At 43.3% G+C, this 25,972-nt stretch overlaps 1 protein-coding gene and 1 long non-coding RNA gene across 5 annotated transcripts in view; one reads left to right on the top strand and one right to left on the bottom strand.

Moving 5' to 3' along the window:
- The window catches only part of SLC37A1 (solute carrier family 37 member 1), an 86,315-nt gene extending 60,960 nt beyond the window's left edge, over positions 1 to 25,355 (bottom strand). Inside the window, exons 1-5 of one of the 4 annotated variants that reach the window (XM_053305843.1) lie at positions 25,299 to 25,355; positions 12,187 to 12,467; positions 5,172 to 5,383; positions 4,875 to 4,956; positions 2,626 to 2,752 (exon numbers count right to left, since the gene is read on the bottom strand). In XM_053305843.1, the coding sequence (XP_053161818.1) occupies positions 2,626 to 2,752; positions 4,875 to 4,956; positions 5,172 to 5,227 (265 nt within the window). In that variant the 5' untranslated portion in view covers positions 5,228 to 5,383; positions 12,187 to 12,467; positions 25,299 to 25,355. Of the gene's footprint in view, positions 1 to 2,625; positions 2,753 to 4,874; positions 4,957 to 5,171; positions 5,384 to 7,447; positions 7,469 to 11,909; positions 12,144 to 12,186; positions 12,468 to 25,298 lie in introns of those variants that run through there. The other 3 variants (XM_053305845.1, XM_053305844.1, XM_053305846.1) reach the window with 3 other exon arrangements.
- On the top strand, positions 3,960 to 7,124 carry LOC128349492 (uncharacterized). Its single transcript, XR_008318832.1, has 2 exons — positions 3,960 to 4,142; positions 6,746 to 7,124. It is a non-coding gene; the product is annotated as an uncharacterized LOC128349492 (long non-coding RNA).
- Positions 25,356 to 25,972: the final 617 nt, after the last annotated feature.

The raw sequence follows: 25,972 nt of genomic DNA, 5'->3' as shown, positions 1-25,972 counted from the left end.
CTGAGTGAGAGGGTAGTTGGCGACGAACCTCCAGATGACGTGAGCAAGGTGCCTTGCAGGGAAGCGCAGGGGGATCAAGGGAGGAGGGAACTGGAAGCCGGGAGACAGCTGAATGGGATAAGGGCAAGCACAGCATAACATGGCAGGGAGGAGGCCGAATTAGAGGGGGTGGGGTGCATTAGATGCCAGGAGGGATTTAAGGCTGGCTTGGCTGATGATGAGGGGCAGTCAGAGGGGGAGTGGTGGAAGCCTCTAGTGAGAGATTGCCACGGTGACCCCAAGGAGCCTAGAGGAGGAACTGGGTAAGTGACAACCCCCTCCCTCGAGTACTCTGAGACCCTGCCATGGGTGGGTGAGAAAAGAGAAACAGCTCCGGAGAGACCCACGTTGTGACAACCTTGAATATGGAAACGTATTTATCTGGAAAATATGTTAACCAACAACTGTTGGCATGAAAGAAAAAAGAAGCCACGAAAGACAACTGGTCACGACTCATCAAGGCAGTCCAATCCAATGACTCAACTGTGTTCTGGCGCATCAGCACATGCAACCACAGCAACAGCACAACCCAACTAGATTGCCATATTCCCCCAGGGATTTGGGAAAAAGACTTCTATGAACTATACGAGGATCCCTTTGTGGTAGGCGGGCACCCTAGGCAAGCTATAGGGGACACAGCTGCATGGACACCCGTGACAACTTCCTAGATTAAAAACCTGGTTGCCCAGCTGAGAACCAGGAAAGCCCCAGGGGAGGACCTGATTCCATCTGAAGCCATTAAAAACAATCTGGAATGGTGGGCTCCTACTCTGGCCTCACTATTTACTTTCATTGATACACATGGCTGTATCCCCAAAGATTGGGGGACAGCAATCATTGTCACCCTCTTTTAAAAGGGCAGCAAGAACAACCTGGCCAATTACAGGCCCATTAGCCTAGTCAACATGATTAGCAAGCTCTATGCGAGACATCTACACTGGAAATTACGGGACTGGATGGTGCAATCAAATCTGCTGGTGGAGGAACAAGCTGGCATTAGAGAGGGTTTTTACACAGAAGGATATAAAACAATGCTGCATATTGGCTCCGCTATTATTCAACTTTTACATTAATACCATGGTGGGACAACTTAACAACATAGATTTCCATCCCCCTAAACTCGCAGGAGCCCATATTTCCACCCTATTATATGCAGATGATGCAGCAATACTCTTAAGGACCCTGGTTGGCCTTAAACGTGCACTGACGGCTTTAGCCCAGTATTGTAAGGAAGATCTGCTGGAACTTAACTATCATAAAACCAAAATTGTGGCCTTTGCTAAAAGGCCCCAAATCCATTCCTGGTTAACAGAAGGGCACAAGATTGAACTGGTCCCTTGTTTTAAATATCTGGGGATAGTCTTGCACTCCACGGGTTGTAGGAAGACACATGGGGACCATGCAGCTCTAAATGCACAGAGGAGTGCCTCCACTATCCTTAAGTTTCTCCGAACAAAAGGTGGTCATTATTTATCTGCAGCGCTTAAACTGTATGAAGCCAAGTTGTACTTTACTTCAAAGGTACTTTACAGTGCCCAGCTGGGCCCCTTCCCCAACTTTGCCATACTGGAATGTGTGCAATTAAATTTTCTAGGAGCAGCCCTTCAAGTCCCAAGTTGTGTCTCGAATGCCACCCTGCGACTGGAGGCAGGCTTGATGAAAGTGGAGGCAAGGGTTTGGCTAAGGCTTTCTCTCTGCCCCTTAGGCCTTGTCCCCCTAACCCTGTGTGATGACTTTCAATCCAATTGGAAACAGTCAACTATGAATAAAATATTGTCCCTGGGCCTATCACCACCTCACTTAGTTAAGCATATAAGCTCTGTGTGAGTTGGTACCCTGAAAAATGTAGGGTCCAGAGATCAGATGTATGGTTTGCATGCATGCAGACTCTGAGTGCAAGTTGTTGTTGTTATTATTATTATTATTACATTTATATCCCACTCTTCCTCCAAGAAGCCCAGAGCGGTGTACTACATACTTAAGTTTCTCCTCACAACAACCCTGTGAAGTAGGTTAGGCTGAGAGATGCATGACTGGCCCAGAGTCACCCAGCTAATTTCATGGCTGAATGGGGATTTGAACTCGGGTCTCCCCGGTCCTAGTCCAGCACTCTAACCACTACACCATGCTGGCTCTCAAGTTGAACTGAATGCATGGAGATAGGGGGTGGGGCCAGTTCCCCTCTCTACACATTCACTGAATATAAATAAGACTGTGACTGTGAGTGTTCTGTGTGAATTTAGTTACTGCAGGAAAGAATAGGGAAGAAAAACAAATGAATGCGTAATGTAGCCAATGTAGGCTATATATTTGTGTTACAAACTCGATTTGAACAGATACAAACTTAAGCCCCACATGTGAAGCCACCCTTAGAGTTCCTAAGACCTGTCCCAAGGAGTATTTTTTAAAACTAAAAATTAATAATTAACTGAAGTACTTTTACAAGTTTTTGAAATGCAACTGTAACCGCATAACAAAATAGGGATGTATGTTTTCTTACATAATTGATTCCAATATGTAGAAATACATTATTTCATTTATTTGACCTTGTCCAATTTGTAACCAAAAAAATCTACAACTACTCACCAAAAGGCTCCCAACCACAATGAGACTCATTAAATGTCGTTTTAACAGGCTGAATATGGATAGCATTTTCTGTGGAAGTTTTGTGCTCAACATACTGCAGAACAATACAGTGCTTATGTAGCTCTCCCTAAATGAGAAATATTGGATTAGTTTTCATTTTATCACAATAAGCATCTCATGGAATGGAACTAATAGCAATTGAACTCAGTCTTTTATGTCTTGTTTAGAAACTGTATGTTTTCATTAGCCATAGTCTGGATAAGCAATACAAGACATTCAACAACTCACGAATCAATCACTGTATGACAATGAAATCAGTCCTCCTGAGGTCCACAAGATCAGAACAATCCTGGCAGGAAGGACCAAATGAGAGAAGAGGTTGCACAGATTTTAAGAGATGAACCAGAGCAGGAATAGCCTGTAAGGGCGGGGGGGCAGTTAAATGAGCCACAGGTGTAACTCATTCTTGCTCCCCTCCTCGGCCACCTTGCTCTGCCAGATTTGCCTGCCACCATGGCACATGGGGTGGTTATTCACCGAGCAGTGGGCAAAATGAGGCAGAGTGAGGCAACCAGGGAGGGAAAAGGAGAGCAGGGGAAAGGAGAGCAGGTCGCACTTTCAGCTCATTTACTGCCTGCCCTGCCCAGATGGGTAGCTAGCCGGAACACTACGAGGGCAGCTTGCAGTGCAGCCTAGCACGTTATTGCTGGTAAGAGAAGAGCTTCGATTACTTTAATGTTAAAAAGGTACCTGTAAGCACTTGGATTAATTTAATGCTAAAGGTACCTTTTGCCACCTACCAGTGCTACCCTCACTATCTTAATTTAAAAAAAAAAAAAAAGCCAGAACACACAGAATTTTCCAAACGGAATGGACTTGTTCCACTTCGAGCTTAGAACAGGACCCCCCTTTTTAGGAGTGTTCTGTTCTGAGCTTAGAACACTAGAAACAGCCCATTCTGCACATCCCTAGAATTAAATACAACTAGTTATAGCTGGTGTGGGATAAATATATTTTACTGCCAAGTGTGGATTTTGTGTGCATTTCCAATTGTCATAATGTCAGATATTTCTATTCTCTATGAGCTGGTTCAGACAATACATCCCTGCCCACACAATTTAAATGTGGTGCATCAACTGTGTACCTGTCCTGATGTCTTTTGCAGATATCCCAACATGCTCCTGGTGAGTCCCTTTATCACATGGAGGAGGATGCTGTTTGAACAGCTGCTTTATATGCACTCCAAATATTCGTTTAAAACTAATATTTGTTCTCTTGCTCATGATAAAAAGATGCACCAGGAGCATGTCAGGACATCTGTGCAAGATGACAAAACAGGCACACACTTGGCACATCCCCCTTTTGATTGCCTAAGCCTGGAAAGTATCATTTGAACCAGGCCACAGTTGATTTCTTTTTACAGTAACGCAGAGAAGCCTGGGGAGCTGCCCATCATCCAGCTCCTGATCTTCCAGCTGAGGTGACCCGACCCCTCTCTTTCCCAGATTCCACTGAAGGTAACTGAAGAACCACCTTGTCCTGAGGGGAGGGGAGAGAAGACAGATAGGTTGCTGGATTAAGCTGTGCAGCATGAAAATGATCTGGCTTTTAAAAGGTTTTTCAGCTGCCTTTCTGGTGTTTTATTGAGGTCTTGTCCTTAACCATTTGCCCAATCCCCACTGGACAAATGGTGCTGGGTAGTCTTTTATTCTTTTCTCTTTTTTTGCCACAGTGGCAGCTTTAACAACATTCCTAGTGGCCTTGCTGTTCTAGTCAATGTCTTTTTAAAAAGAGTCTATAATGCAGCAGGAGTAATCCTGTATCATGTTGTAGGGTCTCTTCCTGCCTCATTCTAGACAAAAAAAGTGGTGGTTGGAGGAGAAGATACAGTCTTTAAATCTTGCCAGTCTCTTGCAGCATATGCTTATTTATTTTTCATTTGTGACATTTAAAAATGTTATTATTGATTGCAGTGTATGGACAATATAGACCTTTTCACAGTTCATACATTTTATATCTTGACACCAAGACATCCAGAAAGATATTGAACACTGAAGGTCTTTCTAGAATTTCAATCATATAAAAAAATTATACACACTTCATTATGTAGTTTTATTACTACATGGTATGTACAGCTTTATTGCTATTGTGCTGTATACAGTAATAAAAATGTCTACGCAACATAAAAAATATACTTCCTGGTTTAATGTCAGCAGGATATGGGAACAAGATATTTCCTTGTTACTCACCTTAACTATGCTGATTGGTTTCCTTGATAAGTGGAAACTAACATATAGCATAAAAGTCAAGACAAATGTGAAAGCTCTGTACCTGTAAGAGAACAAACATTGATTATTCCATGGTTTGCAGATATTTGCCAGATATGACACTTGTAATCATTTTAGGTTTGTTCCATTGTTATACCTATTTTATTTATTTCCATTCTATACTTTTGTTTATTTAGCCTCACCTAAGTGAAAGGTTAAATAAAACATCAAACACAGACCAGGCCATATAAAGCTTTCAAGTGATATCCTAGAACTTACCACTGATCTCTTGTAAATGAAGTGATCAGATGAATTCCAGGTGGAAGCTCAGCCATTTACTCAAATACAAGTTTCAAAATTTAGTTACTCAGGTGCTTCAGATCTTCTTCTTTGACTGCCAGCTTAGTTCCAAGTTGCCAGTAAAACAAATATCACTTTACATCTCTTCCTTGATGTCATCAACCATCATTATGAGTAGCTAGCTCTTCTCCCTAGTAGTGCATCACAAATTTGAAAGTGTCAAAATGTTACTAACTATACAGTAACAATATTTCTCAATTGCAATAGCTCTTATGATAAGAACACAGTTTACAGAGAAATTAAATCTGAAAGAAGAACTTTCATGCAAAGATAAGAAATCCTGGATAATGAAAGTATTCCCTACATCTCTTATTTCTATGTCAATATAAGATTTAAAACAAAAAACAAAACAAAAAACAGTGAGCCATGAAAGCATGCTTTACAAATAAAGTCGAAGTGTTGCACTGTCTGAAACCAAATACTTTCAAAAAAATTTAAAACATTACAAGCTATACAAGCATCTTACCAGTCCCTCAATCCATTACCACATATATGAGTCAGCTTGCTACTTAATGAAAACAGGAGAAAAGAATCTCTGTGGCCACCTAAACATCTCTGGACCCCAGTTTCTCCAAGCAACATTTACACCACCAAGCAATTGTGAACTATCAACAACCTAGTCCCAGTTTCCTCGGGATTAGAAGTTAGTCCATATAGCCCATTTTCTCTATGTCTCTATGGGAACAATATCTATGGACTCCAAACCTAACACCACTCTCCCAGAAATGTATATATTTATTCTGATTCCTCCACGTGGTATACAGTAGGTTAAGATGGTATCTGGGTGATGGGATACAAAAATTAAGTATACTTTCAAGGGCTTTGAATTTGCCTGCAGTGCAAATCATAACATGAAATAATGGGAGCTGAGATGGGGAAGGGAGACACAGCACAGCAGAGTTCTTCTAAAGTTCTAGGGACTGGGAAATAACCTTTTCTGGCATGATTCCTGAGCCCTTAGCAATGACTGATAGGCAGAAGATCAATGGATATGGCTTTCTCAGCATCTAAATCAGAGCTGCACAACTTCAACCCTCCAGACAGGCCTGTAGCCAGCTGGTGGCATGGTATGTACTGTACCTGCCACACGAAAAAATTATCTTTCCTCCCCAGCCTCACTGACTGGTTTTACTGAACATTTTATAACCTGCCTCCCCTGACTTCTGCAGTTCCCCCAAAAGAGTTTTTTGAGGCTGTTTACAGTCCTGCCTCCAGATTTTGTTGGATTACAACTCCCATCATCCCTGGCCAGAGTGGCCAATAGTCAGGGATGATAGGAGTTGCAGTCCAACATCTACAAGAGGGACAAAGTTGTGCAGCTCTGATCTAAATGATAAGCTTCACCTGTTGAATTTTGCCCATCTGCAGCTGGTAAAGGTATGGGGACCTTGTTATAAAAGAGCTAGTAACACTATGCCTATGTACATCTCCTAAATAAACACATCATAACTTCTATGGTAAGTTCGCTGTACACTTAATGTTTTGATTTGCAGCTGCCCAGTTTGTTGAAATACAAAATCCTCAAAAACAAGGGATATGCAGTGGAAGGAGCAGTCACTGAGTCTGACTGTTAACAGTCAGAAGTAGATCACAAAACACACTTAAGTGGAACACAGAACTAGACATGTTTGTTGTCCAACCATCAGAAAAAGCAGGCAGGAAAGAAGCTGCAATGGACTTGAAAAAGGCTCCTTTAGAAAGCATCTTCCAAAGTGAGATGATTGGTAAGTATAATGCCTACAGGGGAAAGCAGCTTTAAAAAACAACAACTCTTATTGCTAGAAAACATATTGCACTTTAAAATGTTTGTCTTCTCCTCTGCTTGTCTAGCATAAACAACATTAAAAGTGACTCATTTCAGTCTAAAAGGCATTAATGCAGCCCAATACTGTGCTTGTTTACTTGAACATAAGCATCACTGAATTCAATGAGGCTTACTACCAAACAACTGTGCATAGAGATGCAGCTAGAAGGATTTATGTAACCTGCTTGATGGAGAGACGCCCTGTTAATAGGCAGGATAAATCCAGATAAAACAAAACACACATCTCTCCCATGTCCTCCAGTCTGAAGTAATAGCAAAGCTGAACTGACAGACTCAGAGTAAGAAAAATGGTTTATTAAGAAGTCAGTACATATTCCAATATTTGAAGCTTAATGTCTAGTTACTAATAATAACCAGTGATGATATCTACCTTCAGGGGAAATACATCTTCAAAGGTTACAGATTAAATTCCAGCATATGGTCTCCAGACTTTCATCTGTCTCTTGCAGATACATCACTGAATAAGGACTGCAATTTGGGCCGGGGAGGGGGTCCCGTAGGATCAGAGATTTTAAAGGCAATTCACTCAGGTTTACTTGATTCAAATATATTACCCCTTAATGCTATTTAATAATTGTTGATGTCTGTTTTAGAAAAGCAGGTGTTCTAATCCATCAGCTCCCACTGAGGAAATTTCAACAAATCATCCAGTTAGATTCAACCATGTATCATATATATATACGGTATTACTTTTTCTATAATATATAATATATAATCTATCTATATAGTTCTCTCAGGCGTACCCGTCGCTAATCCCATGTGTGGCAGCTCTTGCAAGAGTTCACGAGCAAGCTGCCAGTAGGGGAAGAGGAAAGCGGTGGTGCTGGATAGGCAGGTGGGGAGAAAATGGGGGTGGCAGCCAGTGGCTGGAGAAAATTGTGGTGGTTGCCGGCAAGCAGGAGAAAATGGTGGCGGGCAAAGAAAACTGCAGCAGCCGGGGCGGGGGGGACAGCGGAGGGAGAGAACTAGAGGCACGGATGCTCTGTGCACGGCCCAGCTAGTATATTAATATATTATAATATTTCTAGAAATAGTTATACATGACATGTGCTTGAATATTTGGTAAATATTTCAGCAAATAACTTAACTAAGGCAGACAGGACTGATCCCTTCAAACCTTTGCACTTTGCATTAGTTGATATAACATGTATTGTCCAATTCTTTAGACCTTTTCACATGGTTGAACCATGGAAATGATTCAGTGAACGTGTGAAGGGGTGTAGGATCACAGACACTGCTCCTGACCCCTACCTGCACAGAGCCTATATGCACACAGGTTGTATGCATAGTGGCTCTAAACTTGTGGTCTTGGACTCTGAAGCATTGTGCATCATTACAGATTATGAGAAAATGACTTTTATAGTGTCAGATCAAAAATTAAAAGAACTTAGGAGTGCAAAATATTTTACTTCTGGGTACCAGCTGTATTTTGTAGACAGATGTTGCATACATATATGGAAGTCTGCAAATCACCTAGGAGACACAGCAACCCAGATGGAGTAGGTAAACCTACTAAATCTATAGGACTATTCATAAGTACATGTAAAGGTAACGTGTGCCATCAAGTCGATTTCGACTCCTGGTGCCCACAGAGCCCTGTGGTTTTCTTTGGTAGAATACTGATGTGCATAGCTGCTATCTGTGGTGAAAGACCAATCAAAACTGGGATGTTCAAAACATATTTTCTCAAAGAATCTTTATTGCATTAGCTCGATAAGAGCACTAGCAATGGGATCTATTTTCCACATACATGACATTGTGAATATGCCCTTTCAAATACAAGCACAACCTCTTGGCCATCTAGGTTGAATACAAGCAGTTGTTCTTTCACTTTTGCTTCCATTGAGGTCTCCACATTTATCTTAATTGATTTTTTAAAAAAACACTGTTGGTTCTGTGCTCAGAATTACTAATGTAGCTTAGCATCCCTTCACCCACAAGCATGGTGAGTGAAGCGAGATATAAATCCTTCTTCTATGAGGTGGGAGATACCAAGAGAAACTGTGTGTATGACTGTGTAGTCCAAATATACATGTAACATTTGAAAATGAGAAACCATACTAAACTCTACAAAGAACTAGTTGCCCTAAAAGCAATATATAAATATGGAATTCTTAACAAAGGGGAAAGCACAAACAGGTAAAAACTAGATATTAGGCCTGTGCAAATTCACATTTTAAAATTCACATTTTATCCAAAAATTGTGAAAAATCGGTAAAATCCTAATCTGATTTCCCCTTTGAAAATCGGATCAGTAAAGCTGGAATTCTGAAATATCAAAGTTAATTTCAGAAATACTTCAGAATTTTGGAATTTGCAAAATGACACCCTATAAAAATAGGATTTCCCCCCATAGAGGTGAATGGGAAAACTGAAAGAAATTCACAAAAAATCACCGGTTGGTCCTAGAGCCTTGAAACTTGCCACACATATGGGGAAGCAGGTCAGAGCCCCCTGTAACGAATTTGAAAAGAATTGGTCAATTCCCTGATTGGCTAAAAATGGAGCTATCTGCATAAACACACAGACAGTAAAAATGAGAGTAGTTTGAATATTTGTTTTCATGGTTAGAAATAATTTCTCACTTTCCCTTCTAACCATTAAGGAATTAAAAGGTGTGAAGTCCTTTTAATCCCTTTTAACTTGTCTGCCTGTCCCTTCAATGGGGAAGGAATTTTTTTTAATATAAAATCAAAGGAATGTCCTTTCCCCTGCACATAGGGGTGGAATGATGGTCCAAGAAGGGGCTTCCAATTCAGAAGGTTTTGTAAAACTCAGGCTTGAAACGAGCCAAATTTCACTATTTTAAATCATTTAATCCCCCCCCCGAAAAATTCACCAAAAATCAGGAAAAATGCTCTAGAACCAACCAGTGATTTTTGGTGATTTCCCCCCAGTTCCCCCATTAACCACTATGGGGAAAATCTGAATTTAATTCGGATTCTCAGATGTCATTTGATTCTGCCACTTCTTTCTAGGTTTCAACATCAATTGGATAGTTTGCTGGTAAAAATTTTACTGGAAGATAATGCACTCTGCATCTCTCATGTTGTAGCAAAATTTTGTTACATCGCAATTAGAATCTGTAGTTCATTGAGTGATGCTAAAGTTAATGATTGAGTTAATGTTGAATGCTGGAATAATGTTTATTGTTTGTGTTGTTGTTTTGGCCATAAATAAAGTATCTATCCGGATTCTAATCCTGAATCCAATCTGATATCCATCATTTCCAGAGGCCATAGAATCCGAATCCAACATTGTTGAAGTTGGATTGGATCCAAATCCAAATTTTCTGAACATACATTGGCCTACTAGATATGTAAAACAGTTCTTGGACAGAATACGGATCATTTTTCAAGGAGGAGGTTGTCTATCTGCAGGCATGCATGTCTTCAGTTTATAATGCCCTGTCAAACTTGACCATTATCATATCCAAGAGGATGAGGTCAGAGACATGAATATATATATATATATATATATATATATATATATATATAAAGAAACATGTCTGAAAAAGAAACTTTTCACATGTCTTCATGAGGATAAGGCTGAATATACATATGAAGCTGCCTTGTACTGAATCAGACCATTGATCAATCTAAGTCAGTAATGGACTGGTCACAGCTCTCCAGGGTTTGAGACGGGTGTGGTCTGGTCTTTCCAAGGCCTATCTAGAGACACTAGGGAATGAACCTGGGAACTTCTGCATGCAAAGAATGTGTGCACTGAGCTACAGTGCTTTGTATGCACTGACCAAGAAGTTGTGCTATATTTGAAGAGGAGGCCCACAATGCTAAATGCAATGTGCTATTGTTGATGGGTTCTATCGCACCTGTGCAACAAAGATTTTTTGGAAGAATTTTATTCATTTGAATATCCCAAGTTTGATGGGACTTTCACAATAAAGATGTAATTATGCAAATTCACTCATGATTAGTCCACTTAATCTCAGTGGGACTTACTCATTACATGTGTAAGAAAGGCAACTGAAAACTTCCATATTCAGCTGGACGCTGTAGTGAAACAGTTCCTCAATCACCCCACTAAGCTCCCTCACCTACACATGTACATGGATCGATCAACTGAAGATGAAGTGGGCTGTAGTCCATCAAAGCTTATGCTATAATAAATTTTCAAAGGCATGGTCATATTATTCTGTTGTAGCAGCAGCAAGAGTCCTATAGCATTTTAAAGACTAACAAATGTTAGCAACGCTGAAAAATAGTTCACAAAAGCTTATACTGAAATAAAGGTTAGTTTCTAATTGTCTGTTTGTTTTGCTGCTCTAATGAAACCCTCAAATCTGCCTTAGTTGGGCCAGCCTGCCCCGACACTGGTGGCACCAGGAAAAAAAACATTGAGGGGGGTACAGACTAATGGCGCAGCGGGGAAATGACTTGACTAGCAAGCCAGAGGTTGCCAGTTGGAATCTCCACTGGTATGTTTCCCAGACTATGGGAAACACCTATATTAGGCAGCAGCGATATAGGAAGGTGCTGAAAGGCACACAATCATTTCGTACCCTTTCCTCCACAAGCATACACTGCAGTGAGGCGGGGAGGAATTAAAAACCCTTCCTTTCAAATGGCTCACATACACTACAATTGCATGCACGCTTCCTCTCAGCCAACTTCAGAGTAAGTCTCACTGAATCCAAACGGGGCTGTTTTTGAGTAAACAGCCTCAGGCTTGTGCTGCCAATGGCCAAGAGTGAGTTAAAGAAGAAGCTCCAGCCAATCCTTGTCAAGCTCTCTGGTGCATGTGTGCCCTTGAAGATGCGTGTGCTTGGAGGAAACACGATGCAAAGGGAAACCAGTCCCCAGCGCTCCCACCTCCTCCTCCTCCTCGAAATATACCCTCCACTGCCGCCCATCAGACCGACGCTCCTTCTGTTGCTCGGGCGCCCTTGGCTGGAGCCGTGTCCAGGCAGCCTCAGCAGCAGGTGCACCTCCGAACACGCCGCACTTCTTTCCCTCAGGCAGCCTCGGGGGCGCGTTTGATTGACCAAGAGGAAAAGCGGCGGCAGCGCCACCACCTCTCCTCAGCCCCCTCCCGCATTGTTCTCTCTCAGGGGTTCAGATTCGGGGGGACGGGGGGGGGTTTCCCTACCTGAGGGGATGACGCTGCTGGTTCCCCCTTCCAGCGATCAGCGACGGGGAGGCGCCTTTTCCTGGCAGCCCTCGGCGACTTCCTGGTTGAGCTGCGCTGCCGGGAGCGGCTTCTTTCTTTCCATTCCAGCCGACCCAGTCCTTAACTTGCACTGCTCGAGGGATACTGCCAGTGACACACACACACACAGAGAAGAACCGGCTCTGCCCGTCACGACCTCCTCCTCCTCCCTCCCTCTCGCTCCTCTGACGGCAGAAGGAGCTGTGAGGCATGGCCAGAGGCTGCAAATACCAAAAACTTCCGTCAGAGAGAGAGAAAAGAGAGCGTAGCCTCGTTCCTGTTTCATATAAACTGAGCTATGGGGCAACGCTTTAAAGAAGAAGAAGATTGCCACCTTTCTTCCGGATACATCTACAGATAGTGTGGATTTCACAACTACAGGCAGAAATTCACCAGGGGAAGCATTTCCTCAGCAGACCAATATGACGAATAAACTTTTCAATCACTTTTCAACACAAAGTTCCCAAAGTTCTATCTAACACAAAGTTCTATCTATTCATAGATATAAATAGATAAATAAAATGGCTCCCTGTCCCCAAAGGGCTCACAATCTTAAAAAAAGAAAAATAAGATAGACACCAGCAACAGCCATTGGACGGATGCTGTGTTGTGGATGGGTAGGGCCAGTTGCTCTCCCCCTGCTAAATAAAGATAATCACCACTTTTCAAAGGTGCCTCTTTGCTCAGTTAGCATGGGGATGTGGCATTAGAAGAAACTGCACCAGTTTAATGCTTGCATATTATATAGCTTCAATCAGCAAAACTGATTAGCAACCTTATTTTAAAGTGTTTTAAATTTAAAAAATGTTTTGCCTGATAGCTTCAGCACTTCCCTAGCAGTCTGACGACGTGACTGTTGCAATACAAATAAATAAATAATAGGTTGGACATGTAATAACTGAAATGTTGGTGCTTTTGAACATGCAGAGCATTTATATCACCCAGGGGCGTAGCAAGGTTGGAGTGGGCCCAGAGACAAGATTTTAAAATGGGCCCCTCGCTGATATACACAAACAAACTTCACAATATATAGTGCACTCACACTCACATCCCCATTATGAATATGGTGAATATCTAGTTCACATTGAATCTAGTTTTTTTACTCTCTGCTACTGCCAGTCTCCAAGAGACTCAACATAACTCATAAGGGGTGCAACACGGACAGGTTGAGAGTCATGTGACGTGCCTCTGGGAGGCCCCTCGGGGCAGTGAGGCCCCAAGACGACTGTCTCCCCTTGCCTAATGGGAGTTACACCCCTGATATCACCATTGTGAGCAGTCACAATTGACTGAAATATACTGGGATATTAAAAAGGCCTCTTGAGTCATTGACTGCCTTCTCACATAATGCCAATCCATGGGTTGACGAACCTAAAGTTAACCCTTTAACTCGGGAATTATCCCACAGATCATCTTCCAACCCGGGCCAGGCAACCTCCGGTTTCAGGGCAGAAGAGCCCCTTCCTCTCTCTGGTATGCCAAGGCCACATCCCAGCAAGCTCCATAGCGCTTGCATTGCCAGACTGATGGCAAGGCGGCAGCACATCAGCAGGGCAGCAGCCATTGGCCACAATCTTCAAAGGGCGTGCCCAGCATGATCATGCCTTTTCAGCCTGGACTGCCCGCCCTCAACAGGGAAAGGACATTTAAAGCCTTTTAAATGGCATTTAAACCCTTCTTCTCACAACACTTGCACTGCCACCTTCACAAGAGCCCCACAGCCAAACAGTCTCAACCGAGCACAATTGCTGGTAATGGGGGAGGGGGATGGAAAGGGACACTATTTTTCTCTTACTCCAGGAAGAGTTCATGATGACTTCCTAGGAGGGAATACATATATGTGAGGGTGGGCAAAGGATCCTGGTGTCTGGTGCACTGAAGAAAAGGATTCTCTTGTGATGGCAGACCCGGTCAAAGCAGTCCAGGAACCCTCAACACACTCCTGCCTCTGTGTTGGCTTGCCAGCTGGGGGTTAGTCCTCTCATGAGAGGACCAATTCACTGGGCAGGACTAGAGGCTCCATGAGCTTTGGGTTTCCATCGGACTCCAGGGGCGTAGCTATAATGGAGCAAAAGGGTTCAAAGAACACGGGCCCCCAGCTCCTAAGGGCCCTCCAGCTCCACTCCTCCCTATTTTCTTCATTATCTCCCTCACTCTGGGGGGCCGCCAGAGAGAGGGATGAACACAGGCCCCCTCTCCCCTAGCTACGCCCCTGGGACTGCACCTTCATGAGTTAGGCCATACAAATATAGGGAACTCCACAGATGTGGGGCCTCTGGTATATCTTTAAAAATAGACCTCAGACTCCTCGCCATCCCCTCTCACTCAAGCTCTACAGACTCCTAAAGAGTCTGGGCTGCTCCATGTATCTGATCGCTTACCTGTGGGCTCAGTCTGGCAAGATTGGTGATGACTCCTAGTACACATTCAAAATTCCAGGGTTGCCTAGGACTGGAGTCATAGCGTATGCAGACCGGCCGCTGCAAGGAATTGCAGGTGAGCGGAGCTCCTGTTTTCAGCAGTCCCTGGCAAGCCGGGTAGCCATAATGGGTCAAAATCAAAATGCATATCTGGCAAGGGACAACCAGACTGCCAGTGAGCACTTTTGCTCCTGCTGTCCGCCAGTCACCGTGACCTGGAAAGACGTTGGTGTGGTACCATTCCCCGGGGCTTGAATGGATCTAGCAATGGGGCTAAGCGGCAAAAGCCGTCTAGCCTGTATACTAGTTCCTATGGCCTGCCATTTTCATGAGAGAGCGGTCTTCAGAAGACCGCTGGCACACATTATTGATTCATCCCTTCAAACACCTTCTCAGTGTATCCGAAGTCAGTACTTCTCATGAGTAATGTCAAAGAGTATTTGCTTGCATCCAAGGGGAAGGGTCTGGTCCCCCCTTCCCCTACTAATTTGTACAAAAAAATAGCACAGAGCCACTCAATAATTCCAGGGGCTTCCTTTCAGCCCAGGGCCCGGTATCACTCCCGTCATCTTTGTTGGGAAACAACTGGGTTGCCTGGTGTTGGAAGTTAAGGACTTTGCACTGTCTCTTGTCTCAGTGACATAGGAGGACAGATTAGTGAGTCAGAGGGCTAGAGAGTCAAGACATTGGTCATCCCTTCTCTACTGCTCTATCCCTTTGGAATGTAGATTGCTAATCTCAGGGACACTTCCTCTCTCTTCTCTTCCTGTTCCTTCTACCTTGCAACATGCAAGCAAGCTCCTCTCCCTGCACCATGTGTGCAGAGAAGATGCAGAATCCATCTGCATCCAGCTAGCTAGCTAGATTAGAGATCCTAACTCCTCACTTTCCTATCTAGAATGGAGTTCTCTAATAAATGCCTTATATGTTGATTTGAAACTATGAACTGGCTCCAAGTTACTTTACTCTCAGCATACGCGCATGCCTAACTAAATCCGCTGTGTTGTGCCTCTGTGCACTCTGCTATAATTGAAAAAAGGTTTCTCTACCAGAGAGAATTCCCAACACCTGGTTCGTGGCACCACCAGGACTCCATGTGCTTGTGCAAATACTTCTTCATCACTTGATCTGTGGAGACCTCTCCACAAAGTGCCCGTCTTGTCATCCCATCCCTTTTCATGCACACTTAGCAGGGAATGCTTGAGGAGCAATTCCTCACTTAAAAATAAAGATAATTTTTTAAGGGGGGGAAACAACTGAAGATATGGGTTATTAGGTTTGGCAGGAGGAGTTCAGTAAAATGAGGAAGGCCCTCAAATGCTTAGTGGGGGATCTGCAGCTCTGCGTATTAGCCCTGCTGGAATCAGGGGTGGATTAAGCTTTTTGCCGCCCATAGATGGCCAAGGATTTGTTGCCCCCACCGCTGCAGTAAGGGTGGGGGTGACGAGGGGAAGCCCCACTTTTCTTCTAAAAGCCACTGCAGCAGTGGGATGTGGGCAGTGAAGGCTGCACAGCAGCACCTGGAGGGAGCAGGAGGCAAGGGGAAAGTTCCTCTTTTTACCTTAGAGCAGTGCTGATGTGCGGCGGGGACCTTGAAGGATCCAAAATGGGCTGCAAGGGGGGGCATGCACTCATTTGAGAGGGAGGAGGGGAGCTGGAAGGAGCTCTCCCTTGCCGCCCAGCTGCTCAGTGGCACTGCTTTAAGGTAAAAGGGGGAACATTCCCCTCACCCTACCAACACCCTCCCTACTGCAGCCCCATTCCACTGAGCAGCACTGTTTTAAAGTAAAAGGAGGAATTTCCCCCTCGCCTCCCTTCCTTGCAGTCACTGCTGTGCAGACTTTGCTGCCCCCATCCTGCCGCTATGGCAACTTTTAGAAGAAAAAAGGGGGGACTTCCCCCCTCACCACCCCTACCCTCACTACAGCTGCTGCCCCTGGAGAGGGGTGGTAAAATTTGCCGCTCCTCAAATTTTGCTATCGTAGACAAGTGCCTACTTTGCCTCTCCTTAAATCCACCACTGGCTGGACTCAGTGGAATTTACTTCAACATATATATGCACCTAATTGTACTGTTTGTTCCTTTTCACTCTGTATGCTTATTATTGTTATTTATATGTCATCAAAATACATGCTGTGTTACAACATAAGCAAAATCGGGAGAAAATAAATATTTGAATTCAGAGCATTTGTGGTTAATGGACAAACAATCTGTCAGTGAAATACCATGTATGCCTTACCCTGAAGAAAATTCCATTAATAAAACTTACTCCCCTGTAACTGTGCACAGAATTGCAGTCTGAGGCTATTTTGGAATTAATAATTTTTTAAAGGCTAAAATCCTATGCACACTTACTTGGGGAAACTGACTTTAGTGGGTGGTAGACATTCCTAGGCTTGGGCCAGATTCATTTCGTTTGTTCCCATGCATATTTGTTCAGGCAGAAGGAGGTCTGTCCAGTGTTCAGTAGGATTTACACCTAAGGAAGTATGTATAGGACTGCAGCCTTAAGAAAAACTGCAGGGTTGCTCATCATCATAAATTGTGACCTAGCTCCTATTTGAGACACCTCCCCTGCTTCAAGAGGGAAGAAAGCTGCTACTTCATTTCTCTTTTTGTCTCACACAATTTCCACTCTGCATCAGCTTAGACATGCTAGCCAGCAAGTTAGACAGGAAAGGAAGGGTTTCAGGCAGCTCTCCACTCACCTGACAATTCTAAGTCGTCTGTGTTTTGAGGTGGAAGAAAAACAAGGGTGACTAGTAGCAGCTCCTTGGACGCTTGTATTCCCTGTTGTCATGTAGCTGTATACTTACACAGGGAATGAGTACCTTCTGTTCCTTTTTAAAGGCATATAACAACAATAATGGAAACACTTGCTGTGATACCAGAACACAGAATATGTCATGTCATCTAATTGATGACAATACTTAGGATTCGTATATCACCTTTTCTTAGTGATGCTTAACATGCTTTGCCTACATTATCTAGCCTTTATTCTCCATCTGTCTGTAACAAACAAGGCACAGATGTCCCCTTTACTGGCCTGGCAAAGACCAACATTTTCCTCCCTCCTGAGAATGGTGTCCTTGATACTGTCTAAGTAAGTACATGTCAAATAATTGCATATTCTTCTCCTTTCTCTCGCCTTCCCTTCCTCTGTTGTGTCTCTTGCATCTCTTTTTAGATTGTGAGCCCCTTTGGGAGAGAGACTTGCCTCCTTATTCTGTGTAAAGAGCCTTTCACACACATGGCACTGTCATAATACTCAGCTCAATAATCCTTGTAACAACTCTGCACGGAAGGGTAGTACTGTATTATTATACCCATAATATATCTGGAAAGCTAAGAGATATTGTTTGCTGTATGAGCTGAGATTTGAACCAAGCCCTTCCAGGTCACAGAACATATTATTGGCTACTTCACTCACATACACCAATAACATATCTTTTTTATTAACATGTTGTTTTAAAAATTATACAAATTTTCTGGTATAAATAAAATCAACTAAATGTCCATATAGGGAAAAAAACTATTTACCCGAATCATGTTGTGACTCTTTTCTGCTTGCATTAGAGAACATTACAGTATTGTTTGTTGGGGGGGGGGGGATAGAAGATTGTAAGAAAGTAATATGCCCTGATTTGCAGATGAATCATTGCCAGTTATCATTACAGATAAAGTTGTCCCTTTATTTTCAACCTATTTTTGATTTGGGCATATTAAAGCAGGAATGGACGAATGGTTTAGCACTGAAAATCATACCAGTAATACAGGATGAACTAATTGTCACTTCTAATTTGTATATTTTAATTTCACAGGATTAATATAATTTCAATTTTTCTATTGGGAGCTGTTGAAAAATATGCTGTAATTAGTCGTCAATATACTTATGTGGACAATAGTACACCACAAATGGGAAAAATGAGAACCACCCCTGAGAGAATCTTTGTATATGGGTTTATGATTTAGAAATCATAAACATGATTTAGAAATCATAAACACTGGAAAAAATTGGCTATGTGAACAAGTCATGCAGCTTGATGGGCTCGGCTCAGGGTATGATTCTTGCTCAGATCCCAAGTTCAACTCCTGCACAAGCCCTGCTGGTAATGGTCCCTCTAATTCTTTTCATCTTTGTGCGTTTTGTTCTGGGTGGTAGCGTCAAAGCAGTGTGTGCACACCTGCATTCAGAGTGAGGCCTTCATGATTCAACCTGAGCAGGATCTCAAATGTACTGAGTGGCCATTCAAAAACTTGTGAGTGCGTGCATGTGCACATGCCTTAGAGGGAACAGTGCCTGCTGGGGATAGATGGGAAGTTCTACCTTATGAGGATGGGGCCATGGCTCAGTGATAGAGCATTTGCTTTGCATGCAGAAAGTCCCAGATTAAGTCTCTGGCTGAGAAAGATTCCTGTTTGAAACGCTAAAGATCTATCACCAGTTTATTTCCTTTTCATTGAATCACGGCCTAGCATTGAGCCACAGGCCACTTTAAACCCAATACCAGAAGTTTGGCTTGTGGTGTGGGAGCTGAAAAGAAAGGACACCAAATCAAATGCATGTGGGGATTTGAAGATCATGCCAGTATATTTGTAGGGCTGCCATATGGAAAAGAGGACAGGTCTCCTGTACAAGTAATAGATGTGCAAAAGAGGGAATTTCAGCAGGTGCAGCCTCCGCCCCACCCCACTTAACAAGCTACACCTTTTTATAGTTAAGAGATTATAAATTAATGATTTTGAAAAGTTTAATGCTGCCATATTTTACTGCTGTTAGTATTCATATGGTTTTCCAGATACTGCTCTTTATCAGAATAAGACATGCTCTTTTTCAATACCACTTTAAAATGGTTTGATGCATATACATTTCATATTCACTAGCCGACCCTGCACAGAGCATCTGTGCGCTCTTTGGGGCCGGCGGTTACCTCTCCCCCCGCCTTCTGCCCCAGTCTCTGCTTCTGGGCCCAGCCACCTCTCCCCACTGCCACTTCTGCCCTCCCCCACTTTCTTTCCCCCCTCCTAGGCCTTGCCTCCACGGCCGGGCCAGGCCTGCCACCTTTGGCCTCCATGGCCAGGCCGATGCAGCGGCAACCAATCCTCCTGTGTGCGGCTCAGCCAATCAAGTGCGTCCGCTGCCCAGCCAATCAGCTGGGCCCTGGGACGCACATTCCAAGGCACACCCAGGAGAATTAATATAATAGATTTTACTCTTAGACATATATTGAGAAAAACTTGGAAGTCTAAGAGCTCAAGATTTGTCTTAAGGCTGAAACTGGCATATTTCCGATAATTTGAATGATCAGAAATGGCATTGAAATGATCAAAGTGGGGGGAGATAAAAAAAATCCCTCCTCTAGCTGCAAGGAGTCCTGGGTACGCTGCCACCATCCACTTTTTATATGAGCAGATTCACCCTTCCAAAGGAATATTTTGGGAGAGTAGAGTGGAAAGACCCTCCCTACAGTAAGGCTTGAGCAGTCTTAGGCCTTCAAAAGAGTATGGCTAGGACAGGACCCAATGCAGAGTGACACTCTCTAACAACAACTAGGATTTATTAATAATTGGATGATAAGGAAAAATATAGAGGCATCAACAATAGCTGCTTCCTTTCAAATAAAACCCTTCCCCTGGGATTAAAAGAACCATGCAGTCAGATCCAAGCACTTGAACAAAAATAAATCACCTAATTTATTTAGCATCTAGCTAAACTGGTCTCTATCCTTCCTACTTACTTCTAGGTAAGGAACTCCCAGTTGATTCCCAGCCCAAGGCTGTTAGACTCCCTTTGTCCTACAGTAGATGTTGATCAGACCTCATACAGAGGCCTCCAAGGAAGAACTGAACACACCTCCCCCCTACTCTGCTATAGGCTGTTGACCAGTAAACCCTGCCCCTCAGTCTGTATTGGGCCACAGGGATTTGATTTTTCTGGGCTTTCTTCCTAATTTGGAGAAGCCCACTCTCCAAACAGTTACTCTAATTGAGGACTCACTTGTCCTCCCTCAAGCTTGACTATCACTACAGGCATTTTTTGTTGCAGAGTGATTCCTTGATTTATAAGGAATTAAACTAGAAGCTTTACTTTAGTTGCAGAAAACACCAATTATTTATTATTTCTTAACACTAGCCAATGGTCACTTCTGAAAGAGGGGGAGAGCAAACCAACGGAACTTTTAAAACAGCTAATCAACAGAACTGAAGGTTGACTCCACCCCAAGGACTTAACATAGATACATACATATAGAGATAAGTGTGCCTTGGACAAGAAGAGAGACAATGCTTTGTTAGTTACAGAGTAAATTCCAACATATTTCTGATAATTTGAAACATTCTGACATGAATTTTGTCTCAGGTTTTGAGTTCAAAGTCTATTTGAACAGGACAACTCTCATACCAGAAAAACTGGAGATATATATAACTGCATATACCATAAACATTTGCTTGGTAAGGACACATTCTAATGACAGTGCTGACATCTCCCAAAACATCTGTTTCTTAAAATAGTCAATGATCATGAACTGTGTATTGACATTTCTTTGACTACATCCTAACAGCGAAACCATTCAAAATGGTAATGCCATTTCCTGGGAGGAGATGACCTTACATGAGACTGTAAATTCTCATCAAGGGCTGTGGCATCCACACCCTACTTCCTCAAGAAGCATACCATGCAAGCTTCATATGTGAGAATGCTGGATTCCCCTATACAAGTATAGCTGCCAAGCCCCTCGAGCCAGGGCGGCAAATCTTTGGTTGCCTACAGGTGGCAAAAAGCTTAATCTGCCCCTGGCAGAGACTGAGGCTGTAATCCTATGCACATTTTATTAGGGAGGAAGTCCCATTGAAATCATAGTGACTTAACTTCAGAATAAACTTTCATAGGCCTGTGCTGCCTATGTGCAAAAACAAACAAACAAACAAACAAATAAATTGCAGCTTGTGCATATGTCAGTGATTTGCAGTTGTGGCAGCCAATTCACACAATCAATTTGCCATGTGAATCTCACCATTTGATCAATTTGTCTTCAGCTGATGTCACAGCTTGTCCTTAGGTGGGTTAAATATACATAGTAAAGGTAAACATTCTATTTTGTCTATCCATGTGGTTTTCTTGGTAAAATACTGGAGTGGTTTACCATTGCCTTCTCCCTCACAGAACGAAATGATGCCTTTGTCATTGTCACTGAAGTGATTGTCCGCCTCCAGCACCTTCCTATATTACTGCTGCCCAATATAGGTGCCTACTTGCTTTAGCTGGGCAGCAGACTAGCACTTGGTAGAGTTGCAATGAAGGCCTTGGAAAGGATATTTAGATGTCGTGATGTGTCTATACTTACAAAGATTAGAATTGTTTGGAAAATGTTTTTTCCCATGACACTCTATGGATGCGAAAGCTGGACTTTGAAGAAGCAAGATAGAAAAGCACGGACACTTCTGAACTTTGGTGCTGGAGAAGACTTTTGAGGATACCATGGATAGCCAGGAAAACAAACAAATGGATCCTAGAACAAATCAATCCAGAATTTTCACTCAAGCCACAAATGACCAGGATCAAACTATCATATTTCAGACACATTATGCAAAAATCCAGCTCCCTTCAGAAGTCCATAATGCTGGGAAAAGTTGAAGGAGAGAGAAGAAGAGGATGGCCAGCAGCAAGGTGGATGGACTTGATTACGGCAGCAATGAATGCACCCAGTGGCGGAGAAAGGCCAGCGGCTGCCCCCCTCGCCCCACCCCTGCATCTGATGTCAGACGCGGGCATAGCCATGCCCCCACATCTGATGTCAAACACGGGGGTGGGATCTAACTAAGAAATGGGGCTGCGTGGCCCCATTCTGGAGTTAGATTGAGGCCAGCGCTGTGTTTGCAGCGCAGCCAGGAGCAGCTTTTCCTGCCTAAAAGCAGAGAGATGGCTAGCGCTCCTGGCTGCTAGCCATCTAACTCCCGAACTGGGCTGCGTGGCCCCATTTGGGAGCTAATCCACACACACCCCATCTGTCAGATTTGGGGGGCGGGGCGGGGCCACGAGGTACGGCCCCTGAGGGGCGGTGGCCCAGGTTCTTTGAAGCGAGTCGCCCAATGATGACTACGCCCCTGAATGCACCACTGAGAGACCTTAAAGGCAAAGTTGAAGACAGATAATCCTGGAGAGAATCTACATATGTGGTCGTTAAGAGTCAACACCGACTTGACAGCACTCAATCAATCAATCAATCAATCAAAGGTAAACATAATGTGTATTAAAAAAATTAAAGTGTGTCATATTGTAGGGAAGGGTTAAGGGTGGGTCTGGAAAGATTGGTGGCAACTGATTTAACTTGCGGTTCCAAGAAATAGTACTAATCTGCTGTTGACACTATAAAATGAGTCTTTTATACAAGTCAAACACTCTTTCACGTCAAAGGAAGTCGTTAGGCTGCCTCAAAGATAGCGTGTGAAATACCAGTATTTTAGCAAATAATGAACAGAAATTGAGATGGCCACATTTTTAGATGGCAAAATCAATTTGTGGATGTTTCACACCTAGTTCTTTTTGCACAATAAGAATGTTCAGAAATAAGCATTGAGTACAATTCCAATAGGCTGATAATGATGCTTAAGAAATGACTGAGCCACTCCCAAACTATAAAGTGGAACATAAAAGTCCCATGCCCCAGTGCAAACTCCAACACAGTTCTTGGCGGGTCCTAACAAAGACTTTTATTGGTCAATCCTATACATATTTTCTCAGACCTAGCTCTCATTGTAGTCAATGAGATTATTTTCAGGTAAATTTGAATAAGATTGCATCCTAAATAATCCACAACCCTATACTCAGGGGCGTAACTACTATTAGGCAAGGGGAGGCGGCTGCCTGGGGGGCCCCACGCCTCGAGGGGCCCCCCAGAGGCAAGTCACATGTGGCAAGTCACATGACTATATATTGTGAAGTGTGTGTGTATGTGTATCAGCGAGGGACCCATTTAAAATTTTTGTCTCTGGGCCCACTCCAGCCTTGTTACACCCCTGGCAATACTTTTATTGTGGCCAGTTTAAGACAAAGTAGTAAGAAGTAACCTTTCAAGTTCTCCAGAACTCTTCATCAGGCTAGATGTTAAGCAAAAGGATGGAAGAGGGGCATGTTGGAAATATGGAGTTTAAGTGGTTTTATACAGATCTAGATAATCTGAAATCATGTTAGTATTATTTTACACACACACACACACACACACACACACACACACACCTCTGATACAATCTTCAAATGAAAATATTTTTGTATCTCAAATAGCAAGAATGAGAAGATAAGATCTAAGATTGTAAATGCCTAAACATCACTAATCCCCAAATGGAAAAACTTTTGGTTGCATAACTAATGTATATTTTAAAAATCTGTGTTCTTGCATATGGTTCCATTGTTTTGTATTGTTTTGAACCTTTTAAAATTATAAAATGGCAATTTACTCAGTAGCCTTGTTTTGCACTGAAACCTTGTATGGAGGTTCTATTTCTTCATCTGGTGACATGATATGGAAGGAGAGCTGGTCGTGTGGGAACAAGCATGAATTGTCCCCTTTGCTAAGCAGGGTCCCCCTTGGTTTGCATTTGAATGGATGCATGTGTGACATGCATGAGTACTGTAAGATATTCCCCTCAGGGGATGGGGCCGCTCTGGGAAAAGCATCTGCATGCTTGTATGCAGAAGGTTCCAAGTTCCCTCCCTGGCATCTCCAAGATAGGGCTGAGAGAGACTCCTGCCTGCAACCTGGGAGAAGCTGCTGCCAGTCTGTTTAGGGTACTCAGCAGGGGCGTAGCAAGGTTGGAGTGGGCCCAGAGACAAGATTTTAAAATGCCCCCCCCCCCCAAAGTCCAGGGCCTCCGCACACCCCAGGCCCCCAAGGATTTAAGTCTGATATTCCAAAATAAGTATGCTGCCTGCAAATACATTTCACTGAATACACACACACACGTCACAATATACAGTGATATACATTGAGTACTATACATTTGTATTACTTTTAATGCCTAGAACACACTAGAAAGATGAATTATTAGAATGGGCCCCTCGCTGCTGATTAGCAAAGGAGACTTTCAACCATGCAGGGTGAACCTATGTTTGTTTTCCCAGAATTCTGAACAAATTCAGTAAAGTTTGATTGCAGGAGGTTTTTCACAGGAGGCTTTTAAAGCCCTTTAAGACACATCTCCTCTGGAATGGAGGTGCTGCATTCACATGTTGGCCAGATTTACCCTGAAATCCCTGCAAGTTATTGGGGAGCAGTTCACACACAAGAAAAATAAAATAAAAGCACCACACATGCTTCACAGTTCTCACTCAGACCTTCTGGGTTGCAAAACAACTTGAATATAAGTGCATTTATAAATGAATGAATGAATAAATAAAATTAATAAAATACTGTTCCAGAAGTTTTTGCAATTTTCTGCCATGAAACAAGCCACTTATAGGACTTTTTAGATAGTTTTTTTTAAGTCAGCAAATTTTCCAAGCTGTTTCAAAATAAATATTCAGAGACTTCTCAGTCCCTCCCCCCCCCATATCCAAGCCCTATGGCAAGCAGATCCCTATATATGTGGGGGGGGGGCGGCGGGAAAGGTAACCACAAAAAGGAGTTCACACTCTACCTGGCAAATGCTGGTCTGGGTTAAGCAGGGCAGCAAGGGGTCTTCTGCTGCAGAGAACACTCTGGCTGCCTCCTCCTTCCTGGCTTGCTTGGGCCCTACTCAAGTTCAGGCTTCACTGCGGCCTACACGGAGGCCCCCGTGGAAGCCCCGCCCACCCGCTGATCAGCTGAGAGGCGGGAGAAAAGGAGCTCTTTGCAGCTTGCCTGCTGCTTCGATTGCGGGCCAGCAGAACAAGCAGGAGAGACGGCGAAGAGGGCAAGTGGCTGAGAGGCTATGGGGCTGGGCAGGGGGCAATGGGGAGTCACATGAGGTGCCTCTGGGGTGCCCCTCCAGGCAGTGGGGCCCCCAGACAACTGTCTCCCCTTGCCCTATCATTGTTACGCGCCTGGTACTCAGTACCAGTCTGTGTAGGGTACTGAGCTAGATGGATCAATGGTCTGACTCAGTATAAGCCAACTTCCTAGGTTTCTATGTTCTCTGAAAAGGCTGAGGCTTATATGAGTACTTTAAGAACAAAGTTGATCAGCTTTAATTTTCAGGAATGTAAACGGATTTTGATTTATCAGAATAGATCTAAAATGAGGTGAGGAGACAGGAGTACCTAACTATTCCACAAATGTCAGTTCACTAAACACTACCTATTTTGTAAAGTGTTTTCTACTTCTTTCCAGGGT

This window comes from Hemicordylus capensis, chromosome 3, assembly GCF_027244095.1.
Source record: "Hemicordylus capensis ecotype Gifberg chromosome 3, rHemCap1.1.pri, whole genome shotgun sequence".
Taxonomy (NCBI): domain Eukaryota; kingdom Metazoa; phylum Chordata; class Lepidosauria; order Squamata; family Cordylidae; genus Hemicordylus; species Hemicordylus capensis.
This window is presented reverse-complemented; position numbering and strand designations above follow the sequence as displayed.